This window comes from Pongo abelii, chromosome Y (assembly GCF_028885655.2).
Source record: "Pongo abelii isolate AG06213 chromosome Y, NHGRI_mPonAbe1-v2.0_pri, whole genome shotgun sequence".
Taxonomy (NCBI): domain Eukaryota; kingdom Metazoa; phylum Chordata; class Mammalia; order Primates; family Hominidae; genus Pongo; species Pongo abelii.
Window position 1 is genome coordinate 48,803,794 of NC_072009.2, and position 18,097 is coordinate 48,821,890.

The window sequence follows — 18,097 nt, forward strand, 5'->3', positions numbered from 1 at the left end:
CATTACAAAGGCACAAATACAAAAGACTTTTACAAATAGTCTTACTTGACAAGCACATTTAGCTGACTTTGTATTCTTGATAACCATTTTCCAACAACAAAATTATTTCCATTTTTGAAATTAACTCATTGGATTCTCCCTAAAATAACTAAATTTAAACCTATTCAAAATGCTAAAAATATTCTCACAGATGAGTCTACTAATAGTAAGACTTGTTATTCTGACTCAAAAGGTAAAGTTTTCCGAATGCCCTATACTTCAGCTCAAAAGGCGGAGCTTATAACTGTAATTCAGGAATGGACTGCTTTTAATATGCCCATAAATGTGATTTCTGATTCTTCATATGTGGTTCATTCTACACAGTTAGTTGAAAATGCTCAGCAAGATTCCACAGAGATGAGCAACTGATGAATTTACCCAATTACAAAGAGCAGCTAGGTGTAGAATGCACCTTTTTTACATTATTCATATCAGAGCTCATTCATCTCTTCCAGGACCTTTGACTGCAGGGAATCAAATGGCTCATCAACTATTTGCTGCTACAATATCTAATGCCAAACACTTTCACAGTTTAACCCATATTCATGCCTTTGGTCTCAAATGCAGATACAGCATTACCTGGAAAGAAGCTACAGCTATTATCCAGCAATACCCAACTTGCCAAACGATGCATTCCTCATCTTTTACAGGAAGAGTTAATCCTTGAAGATTGGAATGTAATGATTTTTGGCAGATGGATGTTCCCTCATTTGGGAGACTAACCTATGTACATGTATGTTTAAATACCTTTTCTCACTTTGGGCTACATGCCAATTAGGAGAGTCTTCTGCCTGTGTTAAATGTCACCTTTTGCAGCGTTTTGCGATGATGGGCATTCCAGCTTTTATTAAAATGGACAATGCCCTAGGCTATGCTAGTGAAGCTCTAGCTACATTTTTCTCTATATGGAATATTAAACACATTGCTTGTATCTCATATAATTTTCAAGGACAAGCCATAGTGGAAAGAATGAATCTCTCCCTGAAACAGCAGTTGCAAAAGCAAAAGGGGAAACCAAGGACTACGGGATACCACATAGGAAACTGAATGTAGCATTATTGACTCTAAATTGTTTGAGCCTGTCTAGAGGCCAGATGCTATCAGCAGCTAAACAGCATCTACAGAAACCAGCTGCAAAGACAGAAGCGGTAAAACTGGTTTGGTGGAGAGATCCAATAACAGAAAGTCAGGAAATAGGTAAAATAATAACATGGGGTAGAGGTTATGCTTGTGTTTCTCCAGGACTGAATCTACTGCCAATGTGGGTGCCATTGAGGTACCTAAAGCCCTACTGTGAGCCAGACACCCAGGAAGAGGTGTTAGGAGGATCTCAAAGACCCATCGGTGGCAGCATTGTCTAAGTTGATGCTGAGGAGTACCCCAACTATCATGAGCAACACCCATTGAACACAGCCACCTACCTGGGGACAGATCAAGAAGCTGTCACAGATGGCAGAAGAAAATGTGAGGAAAGTGGGACAACCAGTCCCAATGAGTAATTTAATGATAGCTATGATAGCAGTGATCACCATTGCCATGAGTATTCCTTTAGCAGGGCTGACACAGTTACACATGCTTTCCGGTCTCAGTGTTTATCGTAATAAATCTGCTCCTATAATTAAGGCATACTGCCTTCAAGAATCTAACTGTAAACAGAAATGGACATGGCCAGAAGAAAATGAATGTACTTGTTTCAGAAAATTGCATTGCAGAACATGCAGAGGTGCTGTGCAATGATTCCTATGGCATATTTATTGATTCGTCCCCTAAGGGGATGTTTAGCTTAAATTGCACCTCTCAGTCTGTGTGCCAAGGCCACACTATGTTCAGCTTGTCTGACCAAAAATGGTCAGATGGTAGAAATGGTAAGAGATACGGCAAGAGATCCTCTGGAAACATGGAGGTAAAATGGCACCTCAAGATCAAATGATATGGCCTGTTCTAGGAGCTAAACATTAGGATTTGTGGAAACTATTATTGGCTCTTAATAAGATCAAAATTTGGGAAAGAATAAAAAAGCATCTAGAAGGACAATCCACAAATATGTCTTTGGATATTGCAAAATTAAAAAGAGCAAATATTTAAATTATGCCAGGCACACTTGATCTTAATGCCAGGAACAGGAGTGTGCTTGAAAGAGCTGCAGATGGATTAGCCACTATTAACCCATTAAAATGGAGAAAAACACTTGGAGACTCTGTGATTTAAATGATGATTGTGCTTTTAATCTGTGTTGTTTGTCTTTGTATAATCTGCAGATGCAGATCCCAACTCCTGTGAGACATAGCTCACCATGATAAAGTCACCTTTGCTTTTATCGTCTTGGAAAAACAAAAAAGAGGAATATGTAGGGAATAGACCCCCAAATCTGGCCATAGACAGGCCCCCAAACTGGCCATAAACAAAATCTCTGAAGCACTATGACATGCTCATGATGGGTATGACACTCACACTGAGGGTTGTGGGTTTACTGGAATGAGGGCAAGGAACATCTGGCCCACCCAGGGCAGAAAACTGCTTAAGGCACTCCTGAACCACAAACAATATCATGAGTGATCTGTGCCTCAAGGACCTGTTCCTGCTGCAGATAACTAGTGAGAACCCAACCCTTTGTCTTCCTTTTTACTGAATCTACAATCTACAGAAGCAATGCTTATTACTGGCTTACTGTCAATAAATATGTGGGTAAAACTCTGTTCATGGCTGTCAGCTCTGAAGGTTGTCAGCCCACTGATTCCCATTCTGTGCTTCATAATTCTGTGTGTGTGTCTTTAATTCCTCTAGCACAACTGGGTTAGGGTCTCCATGACCAAGCTGATCTCAGCGGAATTCTATGAGGTTATTTAAATTTGGTGAAGACTTTGTTTTATAAAAATCACTTTATTTTAGGTAAATTATATCATGTCATTCTCTGTAGTCATATCTTCCCATGTTTTGCATTATGAGATTTGGTTTGCATGGTACTTTAAAAGCCATTCTCAAACTTTAACTTCCTAGGATTTCTAGTTACAATGCAACACCCCATTGTTTCCTCTGAACAACTGAAACACCACAGATGTAATGACAAAAGCAAGGACAGGATCTGAAACATAGAAAAAGGAAGACAGTTTGTCTAGGGACATCAGGACTTGCAGAGTGATATCATGGTCACTTCACTTGGTTTTCGTAGTGTCTTCCATATATCACAGATGATGGACTGTAGAAGTTTCCAATCCAGAATCTCCAATAGGCACAGAAGAAAAGGACTTCAAGGAAGTCCTCTTCTCTCTCAACCAAAGGACAAGGAGGGATGACCTAACCACACACAATAGCATAAAAGACTTCTAAAGTTAATAACCAAGCTATTCCAGATAAATACTAGCAGAAAAAAATAAATAAAATAAAATAAAGTAGTATTGCCATTTCTGTGGAGTCATGTACAGAGACAATCTTCTCAACATGTCAGTGATGCTCTGATTCCCCACTGAGTCCCCATAAAGTCAAACTAGGCGCAAATCTTTTTTTTTTTTCTTTTCTTTTCTTTTTTTTTTCTTTTTGAGATGGAGTTGCTCTTTGTTGCCCAGGCTGAAGTGCAATGAATGATACACAATCTCAGCTCTCTGCAAGCTTCACCTCCCTGGTTCAAATGATTCTGCTGCCTCATCATCCCAAGTAGTTGGGATTACAGGCATGTGGCACCACGCCTAGCTGATTTTCTATTTTTAGTAGAGATGGTGTTTCTCCATTTTGGTCAGGCTGGTCTCGAACTCCTGACCTCAGGTGATCCACCCACTTTGGCCTCCCAAAGTGCTGGGATTGCAGGCATGAGCCACTGTGCCTGACCAGAGAGAATCTTCTATCACCCTCCTGGAGAAAGCAGAGGAGAGCATTCCAATTCCCTTATGTCAGCAGACTCTTGTAGCAAGCTGACCATACAGGTCGACCCAACAACCACAGTTTTTAAAGAGCCAGAGCTGAGTAGGACAGATTGCACTGTGTGTCTTGCCTGCTGTCCCCACTACCCTCCTCTACCCTATCCTGTCAGAAGGCTTCAGTGGGGAGTTAACTATCTACCACCACCCACCCTCCTAGGAACTGAACAGTCGAAGTAAATCTAAACTAGTTAGCACTCTGCTATTTCCCCAAATTAGCAACTGTACCATCTACAACTGCTCCAAAGAAGATCAAATGTTTTGATATGCATTTAAACAAAAGAAAACAGGTGTGAGATCTCTATGCTGATACCTATAAAATACTGGTGAAAGAAATCAAATAGAAACAATAAGAGATACACTGTGTTCATGGATATAAAGATATAATATATCATGTTAATTTTCCCCAGCTTGATGTATATATTTGACGCAATTCCTATCAATATCTCAGCAAGAATTTTTGCAGACAATGCAAACTTACTAGGATAGCTAAGACAATTATTAGTATTTAAGTATATAGTGGGAGAAATCCACCAACAATATTTCAAAGACTTATTAAACAGCTAAAGTGATCATGACGGTTTAGCATTGGCATAGAGATAGATGCGTGTAAAAATGGAGGAAAAGAGAAAGCCCAGGAATAGAGCCACACTAGTGTGGATATGACCAAGTAATATGACATAAATCTGGCAAGCAAAAATCAGTGGAGGAAAAACAGCCTTTCAACAAATGGTGCTATGGCATGTGGACATCCAACAATTTAAGAAATAAAGCCTTAACATAAACCTTACTCTACAGAAATTAACTCAAAATGGCTCATGAACTTGAATGTAATATAAAATTATAACACGTTTTATAAAACATTTTCAGAAAAAAAAAAATCATAAGAAAATTGAAGCCTCTTAGTTGTAGCAAAGTGTTACTACATTTGATACCAAAAGCATAAGCCATAAAAGGAAAACTGATAAACTGGATCAAATCAAAATTAAAAACTATTGCTCTGTGACAGTTCTTATGAAGACACTAAAAAGCCAGTCTTCTGCAGAAAGGGGTACCCTTCCTGCTGATCACAGCAGACCATGGGAGGAGAGCAGCACTCTCTCCACTGAGAGCAGCACTCTCTCCACTGAGAGCAGCAGCTGCAGCAGAGAGCTTCAGAGACCTGCAGAGACATCTGAATGACCTGCCTACAGAGAGGAGCCTCCCTCTCTATAGAGGGACACCATGGGAAGACCTGCCTATAGAGAAGAGCTACCCACTCCTTTGTGAGGTATTGCTCCCCACGAGAGGGCACTAGCTGTAGGGGTCTGCCTTCAGACCCTGACCCAAAAGATGGATGAATAAAGCATAAACTGACAAATATTCTGCTTTGCCAGTACAGCAGGGTGTCCAAGCGCCTGCACATCAAGAAATGTTTTTTGCTGTGACCGGCCCTGAGAAGCTTGCACTCCAGTCATTTATTTAGTATACGATTAACAACACAAGCTCTGAGTCAGCACACTTGTGCATAATTAACATGGTTGAGAGAGTAGTTCTATGAATGATTAAAGCTCAGGTACCGTGGTCTAAAGTAAATTCCATTAAAGGGCAATATCCTTGGTCAACCTCCCTCCAAGAGGGCAATCTGGCTTAAAGGTTAGTTAATGGAGGTAAGGTAAATAAGCTTAACTGAGGAAGCCTCTATTGTCCCTATTATTTATCCTATGACCTAATAATGCTCTAAGGTAAGAACTGGCTGCCTTCAGCCTGTTCAATTATTACAAGCTATGAAACCTTTCAGCCTTCCAAAAGGTTTGTGACTATTCCCTGTATCTTTCCCTAATATTTCCCTTTAATATTTCTGCCACCATCCTGAGTGAACCTCAACACTTTGAACCATTTTAACACTAAATAGAACTCTTCTTCTTCTTTACCCTTCACTTTTCTCTGTATCTCGTTCTCCCTGCACACAGGACAAGAACTCAAGGAAAGGCATCATGGTCACAGAGGTTTCTGGTAAGTAAAATTGACACCACAGTGATCCCATAACAGTAGTACTAGAATTTCTGTCTCAGATTTTTATTTGAAAGTTAAACATTTGGGGGACTGTAGCTGGCTTTGTCTGATACCACCCTAACAGAGGAAAGTGTATACTTGTCAAGTAGGGGCACAATTCCAACTTCCCTTCTTCACTTCCTTTGATACCCAAGGCAGTTCTCCTCATTACTGATAAAGAAATATGCAGATTCCAGCTTCAACCTAGGCGTTACTTGTACCTTTCTGGCTAGAAGTAGAAGGGTGTCTTGTTACCACATGGCAGGGTTGAAAACTCTAGCTCTCTACTTTACCTTCCCTGATTCCACTCCAGCAGAGGGTTGGGGTGCTTCATTAAAGCCTAGTGCTCTCTATGTTCCAACTTAAACTTTGTTGTCCTGGCTAGATTTTTTGAGTTTCTTTGTTTTGTATTGTAATATTTGACTAAAGTAGGATGGCTATTGTAAAAAGATTTTTATCTTAATAAGGTGTCCCTTTCCTAGCCCTGTGTCTTTAGAAGCTGGAGCTTTTGGGGTACATTTTTGTCTATACCTACTTACATTTTTGGGTACCAGCTCCTTCAGGATCAAGTCTGTGATAACACCAGGCAAAAAGAATTCAGGGAACTCAACCATCTTATCACTTGTTGCATCTTGAATTTCCTCACCAGTTTATCTTCTTGCTTCATCCTTCAATCTTATGTTTGCTTTATATATATCACACGGGGATATTAATTGTATTTATGTGAGGGAGAAAGTACATCTTCTCCACCTACTTTATTACTCAAGTGATGACTCAAGATGAATAACGTCCATGATGTTCCTTTTGGGCAGAAAATTCAAAGTAATTTTTGTTGTTGAAACAGTTTAAGCTAGTGTAACCTAGAGAGAGAATACTTAAGAAGGTACAATGTCTTTCTATGAATCCTAGAAGAAGTTAGGATATTTTCTGGGTTAGACTGCTCTGTGATTGGTTACATTAAAATCTTGTAAGGATATTCCTCAAAATACAAAGAATTTGCAGAGGGTGGGAATGGACAGATATTCGAATCATGCTGATCACTTTATGTTCTGCATTTGCTTACTCTTTTTCCTCCTTCACACTCCCTCTCCTCCTCTCTGTGCTTGTTTTATTGTTGCTTTTGTTGTTTGTTTGACACTTGTCTTATTCTGGACTTAAACTTACAATAATGTATTCCACATGTTAACCTGTCTCCATCTTTCATTATTTTATCCTCCCTTTCTAAACTGTCATTTTCTTTTTTGTTTTTTGCCTTCCTGTTCACCCAAGTTATTCTTTTCATTTTTTATTGTATCTAGCATTAGCCTTTTTATTGTTGTGGATTCTTTTGAGATGAAGTCTTTCTCTGTCACTCAGGCTGGAGTGCAAAAGGAGGATCTCAGCTTATTGCAACCTCTGCCTCCTGGGTTCAAGCAATTCTCCTGCCTCAGCTTCCTAACTAGCTTGGATTACAGGCACCCATCACAATGATTCACAATTTTTGAATTTTGAAAATGATGGGGTTTCACCATGTTGGGCAGGTTGGTCTCAATCCCTTGACCTTAGGTCTTCTACCCATCTTGGCCTCCCAAAATGCTGTGATTACAAGCCTGAGCCACCACCCCTAGCCGGGATATTTTTTTAAACATTCTTCATGTTAACCATTTGACCATGGCTATCACACTACCCTCTGAAAACCCCGTTTGAGAACTAAAAAGTTAATAGCATGTGGATATAGGTGAAATGACATTTGTCTTGTGTCATGGTCTGCCAGGAAAGGAAATCAGGATTCCCTTTTTAGGTGGTGGATTCTAAACTTTTTCTACTTGTGCACAACTTGAAAATATATGCATATGGTTAGATGGCCCCACTAGGTTTGCATCCTGAGGAATCTGGCTGTCCAACTCCATACTCATTTTCAGCTATCCCAGAAAACTGAGTGATGAATCTTGTCAGACCTTAGCCTGTGACACCAAAAGCTGCATAATATACCAAATCCACAGTGAATGCTGCTTCTGAAAAGTTGTGCACCTGGATCCCCAGTGTATTCCATTTCAGCACAACAACCAGGAATCTCTACTGCAAATAAAGGAAGGAATGGTAAGGATACAGCTAGTTCTTTCAGGCAAGGACCTGCTATTCAAAGCACAAGATGAAAAATAATTTTTAGAAGAAGCAGGGAAAAATCATAACTAGATGTAAAAAGAAACCATGATAGTCGAAGGGATAAGCAGGGACACTAGCTAGCCTCAGTAAGTCAAAATTATTGCATCTCTAGTGAAGGATACTGTGATGTACCCTTTTACAAAAAGTTGTGGTGAGGAACGAAGAATAACAAGTAATGCCACAACACAAAGAGTGTTTGTTTTTGACAATGAAAATAGATTTTATGGTTGTAAGTCCACAGTCAACATCGACTAATTTACATACGTATGTGTGTATATATGTGTATGTATATATATATATATATATATATATACACACACACACACACATAAATATATGTATCAGATACTGTATTACATCAGTGCTGGTTGTCCAAGACAGACAGACAGACAAGAAAAGTAATGTGATAAATAAGAAGCACTTCCTAGGAGTGATGTCTGTGTTGTATGAGTCTTAAGTAGGCAAACAGGGAGAGAGCCTTTTACCTCCAAGTAAAAATGGGACCCAAGTTACCAGATGGTAAAGGGCATGACTGAAAGTGATGTTCTCTGAATGTCGCTCCAATTGGACTGTGGTGAAACACAAAGACATGAAGCTGAAAGGAAAACAAATGTCAGGTCTGGAAGGGATTTGTTCAGCCATGCTCATGATCTGGACTCAGAATCTAAAAGTTAATAAATCCTGACAAAAGCAATTAAATCTGAGTTTGTATGGAGCATGAAATCAATGTGTTGAAAATCGGCATTAGAGGTGGGCTTTGGTGGCTCAAGCTTGTAATCCTAGTACTTCTGGGGGCCATGGTAGGTGGATCACCTGAGGCCAGGAGTTCAAGACAATCCTGGCCAACATGGTGAAACCCCATTTGTACTAAAAGTACAAAAACTAGCCCAGCATGTTGGGCATATGTAATTTTACCTACTCAAAAGATTGAGGCACAAGAATTGCTTGAACCCAGAGGCTGAGGTATCAGTGAGCTCAGATAATGCCACTGCTCTCCAGCTGGGGTAACACAGCAAGACTGTCACAGAGAAAAAAAAACAGAAGCAAGGAAATGTGCATGAGAAAACATGAAAAGTGGACTCTAAAAGGAGGTAATTAAAGGCACAAACAGGCTGCAATGCTTTGATGTAAGATCAGAAAGATGTACTGTTAATGCCAGCTGTAAAATTCCACAATGTTCTGACAGTGATGCAATCCATGAGCATAATATGATGTAAACTTTATTCAAGTGATGACACAAATAATTGTGATCATGGTCCCTGAGTTCACTAGGGATGAATGGCAATGAAGACAATCTTTGCCAACTAGAATCCAAGTTTAAAATAACTGGGGAAATGTAATTGAGAAAATACTGAAGTATATAGTATGTGTTAACCATTCTCTAAATTTTCTCTGTGTGTTTGTGTGTTCGTGTGTGTTTATGTGTGCATTTATTCCCTTTGTGCCACCCAAATTTATGCCCTCATTTGATTTATGCCAGACTACTTGAGAAGTCACTTACTATTTTTTCCTAACTCCAGTTGCTTCTTCTCCCTTGCCTGCTGTCATTGTTTGGTATGTCCCCTCCAAATTTCACATTGAAATTCTGTGTCCATTGTGCTAGTGTAGGATTTTTAAGAGGTGATTAGCCATGTGGGTGCAACCTCATGACTGACTTGATGGTATCATATGGAGAACAAGTTAGTTATTTTGTGAGTGGGCTTTGGATCAAAGGATGAGTCTGGCCCCGATTTTCTGTTCATAGCCTGCCCTTCACCGTAGGAGGCCAACCTGCCATGTTGTAACATGGAAAGAAGATCTCACCAGATGCAGCCCCTTGGACTTCCCTGCCTCCAGAAAAATGAGCAAAATAAGTTTTCTTTACAAATTACCCAGGCAGTGGCGTTGTGTTGTTTCAGCAGAAAATGGACTCAAAGACTTTATTATTTCTTCCTCTTTAGAGAAATAAATTAGTTAACTTACAAAGGCACATGTCAAATTTCCTTTCAAATGATCAAAAAGCCTATATATATTTTTGGTAAAAAGTAGTACAATAGCCTGCCACTGAAACAAAATGCCATTTTATTCTTAACCATACTTTTAGAAATAAAGGAAAAGCAAACATGTAAGTAAACATGCAATTTTATTGTTCAATAAGACAATTGCAGACATTTTTAGGGTTTTTTTGTCAATATAAATGTTAGTCTCTGTTGTCATGCATAATCTGATCCTCCTTTAATGGCAGATCAGTTGTAATTAGGGTGATATTTGTCCAGTGGTGATGGTTGAAGAGCTGGCCTGGAACGAGCGGCAGCTGATCTATCAGCTATCGTAGGCATTTGCAACCACGGGTTGCCTGCTGGTAGCATGTTACAATATGGAGCCTGATTGACTGGTACCACAGGATATTGTGTGGGAACAGCAGATGGTTCCACTACCAGCCCAAAATAACCGTTTTTTAAGGGAGATATGATGTGATATTGAGAAGTTGTGGTTGTAATAAAATTCACAGTGTGGCCCCTTGCTTGCATGTAGGTGCTGTAGGTGCTATGAGAGTGCATATGAATAGTGGTCAACTGATTTAAAATAGCATGTTGATCTGTTGCAATTTGTTCTGATGGTCCAACTGAGGTTGAAGGTGAAGGAGGAGGGAAACCACTTCTAATTGGGACAGATGAATTTGCAATTATCTGTCTGACAGAAGATTCCCTGGTTAGAGGCATATTTAAATTTTTAGAGGCTGAAAATAAACTTTCTTCAGTAGCTTCAGCAGCTAAGGCAGAATTATGATTCTCCATGTTAGCCCCTGCTCTAAAATGCTTCTTGTTGAAATCTTCATTAAATAAAGTAGATATAGGTGAAGTATTTTTAACACCAATTCTTCTCTTCACTCTTACTAAAAGTTGGGGATAGCCACGCTTGAAATTTGGATTATAGTAGAACTTTAACTAAAACCAAAGAAAAAGGTAATTCAGTGCCATTTTAATCCAAGAGACAAGTGAAAATAACAAACGCAACACATAAAATATCAGATTTCTGTTTTGCCACACAAACTTAATGTCATCAAATAACTCATAAACATTGTTTATTATTTTTAAGAACATGCTTGTTGGGAAAAACCACTCAAGTTGTTAAGCCCTCAAGTGAAAACATGTTATATATTAATAGTAATATTTCATTAAGTGGCTTTGGTACACTGATTTGGAGTTCACTGGTAAGATTCAAAGTTGTTAGCAAAATTTCTTAAAACACTAAAAGGTTAATGCTCAAGCTGAACACAATAATTTCAAAAAAAATTCTACCTTAATATTTTATATAATTTTCAAAATATGGTCTTATTGCATGTATTAACATATTTACTGATGTACAAAGTAAAATTACATATATACTTTACATAAAGTGGTAACTGAAATATGTTAAATACCTTGCTTAAGACAGAGGATTCTTTCTCTTCTGCCAGAAAGGTGGCTAGAGAGGCAGATCTCTGAAAATTCTGTTGAATTTTACTAAATCCATAAAGGTTGAGCTGTCGAAGAAAACTTTTGATAGTATCAGTTTGAAATATTCTGTAAGGAGCCTTTTTTCCCAAAATTTCTTTCTTGAAAAGCTCTTCATTAATCACTATGCAAGTTCCATTCTCAGCCCATGAAATAGACTTGAATTGGTCACTTTCAACTATTTTCCAAAGTTTCCTGGGAAAGTTCAGAGAAAGAAAATCATCATCTTTATCTGGCTCAGAGACACAAACTGTGTAACGTGGCCTTTTTAACAAGGATCCTTGTGACAAAACCTGAAAAGCATTTTCTTCAATCATTGACCTTAAGTCTGAGTCCCCAGGGAAGGTGTGTTCACACACTGGAGAACTAGTGGAGGCTTCTGAACCAGTTAATTCATCTTTGGGAGAAACATCTTGAGTTTCTGAAGAAACATGTGCCATCTCAAATAAATATTTCTTTAGATACTCTTCCAGCCTGCATGGTTTTCAAGACTGCAGCTTCAAATGATGCCTCAGAAGGCCTAGGCAGGTAAAGTAATCTAGACCATCACAGTGGTTCCCAAGCTGAGTAACAATGACATCACAAGAGGACTTTGGTCTCCTAGCAACCAACAAAATCTAGCCCAAATGGTTTCCTTCCCACTCTGAGAAATGTATCCAGTGAAAATAAAGTATAGACTGCTGACTTACACAATGTAAGCTGCAATAATCTCTTCCCTGCAGCATTATTTAAATAAATAAGAAAATAATGTCCTCAATCCCTGAAATAAATCCAGTGTTCTTCCTGACACACACACTATAACTACATTAATGTGACAGCATAGGGCCTAGTAATTGCAAAAAAAAAAAAAAAAAGGAAAGAAAAAGAAAAAGAAATATGAACGATTTTAAAACCAGTGTGGCATGTTGGATTGAAAACTGATGGAGTGCAAAACCTATGTGGTAAAAAGACACGGCCATAGAGATAAAATGGTGGGTTATGGGTTGTCAGGGGCTGGGAAATAAAAAGAACTGTTTAGCAGATATGGAGTTTCTGGTGGGGCTATAGAAATGTTTAAGAACTAGTGATAGATGATGATTGTACGACATCATAAACATATTAAATTCCTTTCAATTGTACACTCAAATGTAATTTTATATTATTTGGAACTTACCTTCAAAAATTAAGGTGAAGACAAATATGAATAAAACTAACTGATTATATTTCAGAATGAAAAGCTTTTTTTATGCATATCTCTTCAAAACATGTTTCAGTCATATCAGAAGAATATTTAATGGTTTAATTTGGTATGTCTGTAAATATCTGACAAATGTTAATGATGAAAGAGATTTTAAAAGCAGGTGACTTACTTGTAAGGGGATCCCTAAGAGTGGGAGATTAAAAAAATAATAATAAAAATAATAACAACAAGAAAATGTTTTAAGAAAAGTAAATATGTATGTGTGTCTAAGCAGCATTTTTTTTAAATTTGGCTCCAAGAACCAAATCTCTATTAAAGAATAGATTTTGTAAGGAATAATCTTTGTGCCATGAAAATAATGGCATCATTATAAAACGGGACTTGAATTTGCGAAGTAATTTTAGTATTGAATAAAATAACCATGCCTCATTTACAGTAAGAATTTTTATATGTTCATGGTTGACAGTTGATATATTAAAATTCAAATTCCTTAGCATTGGTAAGTGTTGAATATGTGTGGAAGAAGGAAATATAGTATTGATATTTATCATACTATAGGAGGCAGTTCTCTCATACTAGAAAGAGATGTCATTGTTAGAAGATTGTCTTGGTTTAATATAGTTTAGGTTTTGTGTTTTGTGTGTGTGCTTGTTTAATTCAGAATTTTCCGTGTTCACATTATGTAACAAAAATGTTCACATCGGTAAACTCTGTGAAGATGAAACAGGTGCCCCTACCAGATGCCTGTGGTTTCTCAATTTTGACAGTTTTTTTAAATTAAAAAAGTGCAAACTTAAAATATTTTTTAATTTTTTTGCTTTTCTCAGGAATTTTCATGTTGCTCTAGCTGAAGGGAGTACCGACTTCTTTTGTGATGCGAGAGGATGAATGATTACAGACAGCAGCAAAAGACAGGACATGGATGTAGAGGAAAGAGGGAGTTAATAATAGGAGGATCAGAAGACAAAATCACATTAAATGTAGGACCATCTAAGTCAAATTGTGGCTGAGCATTTTGGGGAGCTAAGATGGGTGACAGTTTAGGGAGGAAGAATGCCGTGGTGTATTCAGGGGGAGATGGCTCAGCTAAAGTTGTCCGCTGACTCCAAACTGGAAGCTTACCTTTAGCCATCAAAAGGCAAGAAAATAAGCAATTTTATATGAAAAACATAAATGTAAAGTAGGCTGTATCCACTTATCTATGTAAAAGAATAAGATGTCTGTCTGATCTTCTTAGTGACAGCCTCTGATACCCATGTTCTTGCTGCTTCAGCCTCCCATTAGTTGGTTCTCCAGGAAAAGCCTAGTAGGCTCAGATAATTATTCAATTTATTTAATTATTTTAATTTTTTTTAGAGACAGAATCTTGCTATGTTGTTCAGGCTGGCCTCAAATTATAGGCCTGAAGCGATCCACCCACCTTGGACTTCCAAATTGCCAAGGGTACCAGTGTGAGCCATGATATCTTCCTATTTTCTAAAAAGCTTTTTTGGAGATAGTGTTTCACATTTTGCCAAACCAGGTTCAAAACTCCTGGCCTCAAGCGTTCTTTCTGCCTTGGCCTTCCAAATTATTGGAATTACAAATATGAGGAAAAAATATCATCTAAAATATGCTGTATCTTTTTAATTATCACTTAATATTTTATCTAGTAAAGGTAAAGCTTCATACTTAATGACAAAGTGGAAAAGGGTGTAATATAAATGTACTAGAGCAGGAGCCAATTTTTACGTAATAAACACACATTTAGGTTAGACAATTTTAATTGTGCTAAGAATTCTCTCACAATTACTGAAAAAATGTTTATTGTATATTTACAATTTGAAATAATATTTTTATGGTTAGAAAAATGTAAAGCAGTATAATAGACAACCAAACCAATTATAAGTTCCCTATGAATAAAATCCAAAGCCATATACCAGTCACTGGCAGGACCACAAACTATTTTTTTTAATGTAAAATCCAGTGGTAATGAGGAATACTGGCTAGCCATATGTAGAAAGCTGAAACTGGATCCCTTCCTTACACCTTATACAAAAATCAATTCAAGATGGTTTAAAGACTTCAACGTTAAACCTAAACCCATAAAAACCCTAGAAGAAAACCTAGGCATTACCATTCAGGACATAGGCATGGATAAAGACTTCATGTCTAAAATACCAAAAGCAACGTCAACTAAAGCCAAAATTGACAAATGGGATCTAATTAAACTAAAGAGCTTCTGCACAGCAAAAGAAACTACCATCAGAGTGAACAGGCAACCTACAAAATAGGAGAAAATTTTTGCAACCTACTTATCTGACAAAGGGCTAATATCCAGAATCTACAATGAACTCTAACAAATTTACAAGAAAAAAAAAGCAACCCCATCAAAAAGTGGGCGAAGGACATGAACAGACACTTCTCAAAAGAAGACATTTATGCAGCCAAAAAACACATGAAAAAATGCTCACCATCACTGGCCATCAGAGAAATGCAAATCAAAACCACAATGAGATACCATCTCACACCAGTTAGAATGGCGATCATTAAAAAGTCAGGAAACAACAGGGACTGGAGAGGATGTGGAGAAATAGGCACACATTTTCGCTGTTGGTGGGACTGTAAACTAGTTCAACCCTTGTGGAAGTCAGTGTGGCGATTCCTCAGGGATCTAGAACTAGAAATTCCATTTGACCCAGCCATCCCATTACTGGGTATATACCCAAAGGACTATAAATCATGCTGCTATAAAGACACGTGCACACGTATGTTTACTGCGGCACTATTCACAATAGCAAAGACTTGGAACCAACCCAAATGTCCAACAATGATAGACTGGATTAAGAAAATGTGGCACATATACACCATGGAATACTATGCAGCCATAAAAAATGATGAGTTCATGTCCTTTGTAGGGACATGGATGAAATTGGAAATCATCATTCTCAGTAAACTATCTCAAGGACAAAAAACCAAACACCGCATGTTCTCACTCATAGATGGGAATGGAACAATGAGAACACATGGACACAGGAAGGGGAACATCACACTCTGGGGACTGTTGTGGGGTGTGGGGAGGGGGGAGGGATAGCATTAGGAGATATACCTAATGCTAAATGACGAGTTAATGGGTGCCCAGCATGGCACATGTATACATATGTAACTAACCTGCACATTGTGCACATGTACCCTAAAACTTAAAGTATAATAATAATAAAATTAAAAAAAGAAAAAGTTAAAAAGCTCATACATAGCTTCCTCAGTTGGAACAAAAAAAAATAAAAAATAAAAAATAAAAAATAAAGTAAATAAAATAAAATCCAGTGGTAATGAGGAATATAGGTGCAAACTGTATACCAATTATAGTCATTTATTTTGACACAGACAGAAAAATAATTCTGTTCTAAATTAAAAGTATATATACAGTCAAAAACATTTGTATTTTCAAGCTCTTTCTTAATAAATATTTTGTTAGGTAAGAACAATTTTCTGTGATTATCTTGCCACTTCACTAACCCGCATTTCAAGCTCATGCTTGAGTAAAAAATAATAATTCATGTAATAAATAAAAGCTTTTCATATTTCCATACATTAAGGTCCACTATTTTAAGGTACAGATATCTTAGTTTTTTTTTACTTTAAAATAAGTAAAATAGAAAGGCTACACATTCACATAAATTAAGGCTAATGATTCCATGAAAAAAGCTAAAACAAAACGGAAGAAAAGTATTAAACACATGTCAATGCCTTGTAAAGAATCCTACAAGCCAAGCATACATTATTTTTATTGCTAAGAAGGTAATCTAAAAGCTTACCATGACCAGGGTTTAAATAAACATCATTATATATAAGCAGTTCTTTCACAAACTGCAAATACTCTCACCTTCGTTGCTTTCATTTATGCATAAATGTCACATTTTGTTACTACACACTTTTCTCAAAGGCTGGTGACATGATGCTGTGATGAGTTATATAAGATGATTAGATAATATATATCTTATCATCTGATCATCTTCATCTCTCATGTCCATTTGTTTATTGTTTGAAAAGTATATAAGCATTTTACCACCTCTTCTGCCATCTATATGACATGCAATTCAGGATGTGATCAAATATATTTATGTACTCTCCATCCAAACACTGATTTTTAAAATTTCTTGATCATCATCCATTTTAAATCCTGCTAAATCTTCATCATCAAATTTATATCAGGAATCTTAGTCATCATCCTATTGTTTGAATAATATAAGAATAATAATACCCACTGCTTGCTTGACCACTGTGTACAGGCACATCTACAAGTCTGCATTTTGTGATCTTTGTAGTTTTATTTTCAGGTTACTCTTTCTGTTGAATCAACTGATTTTCTGATTTGACATTATTCTGTTCCAGCTTTGCAATGCCTGTGGCTGTATAAGGTCCCATATCCAGCTCACAAGGAAATTCAAAATAATCACTGAATGTAATTGCACATTATTTTAGTCATACTCAAATCATTTGTGTTGGCCACAGAAACAAAAGAAAGTTATTTAAATAGCAAGTGCTTAATTGTGTTAACATACCATTAACAGAGAACAGGTACAAATGTTCTCATTTCCTGAGCAAATATTAAAACAATTTAATGACAATTTTAAAGTTTATAATCTTTTTAATTTATTTTAAAAAGTAAATAATCATTAACATCATTAGGGTAATTATGCCATAACTAACTTAAGCCATACTTTCTTACCAAAGCTTAAAATATTTATATATAGTAATCCTTTGGTATCTGTAGGGGATTGGCTCCAGAACCCTCTCAAATACTATAATTTGTGTCTGCTCAAGCTTCTGATTTACAATGGTGTAGTATGTAAATATGATGCACACACATCCTCCTGTGTAGTTCACTTTATCTTTGCATAAATCATTAATAAAATATAAATGTTATGTAGACAGTTATAATCTAATAGCTTTTAAATTTGTTACCTTTTACTGTAGTATTGTTTTTGTTTTCAAACATTTTACTATAAGTTTAGAGAAATCTCTGTTTCAAGAACCTGTGTATGTAAAGTCTCTTAATTGTTGCACATCAGAAAACATTACTGACACAGACACTGATGGCTATGTGGTTCCATATAGCCACTACTACCTGTGTTGCCTCTCTAATGTTTTCTTTTATGTGATTAAGCAGAATTTGGTGTGAATAAACTAAAGAATATAGTAAGCAATAATAATAGCAGCTAATACTTATAGTGCTTAAAGACAAGGTAATACATTAAAGAGCTGCACACATATTAATAAGTTTAATCCTCAGTGTCCATTTTGTGTGACAGAGTTTCACTCTCTTCACC

General features: G+C 37.0%; 1 protein-coding gene across 1 annotated transcript; it reads right to left on the minus strand.

Annotated features, from left to right (window-relative positions):
- Positions 1-10,232: 10,232 nt before the first annotated feature.
- Positions 10,233-12,113, minus strand: LOC129053487 (heat shock transcription factor, Y-linked). The gene is made up of 2 exons (NM_001425389.1): positions 11,533-12,113; positions 10,233-11,056 (listed from the first exon to the last, which is right to left on the minus strand). The coding sequence occupies exons 1-2, from the start codon at positions 12,043-12,045 to the stop codon at positions 10,355-10,357; spliced, it is 1,215 nt and encodes a 404-aa protein (NP_001412318.1). The 5' UTR covers positions 12,046-12,113; the 3' UTR covers positions 10,233-10,354.
- Between the last annotated feature and the right edge of the window lie 5,984 nt (positions 12,114-18,097).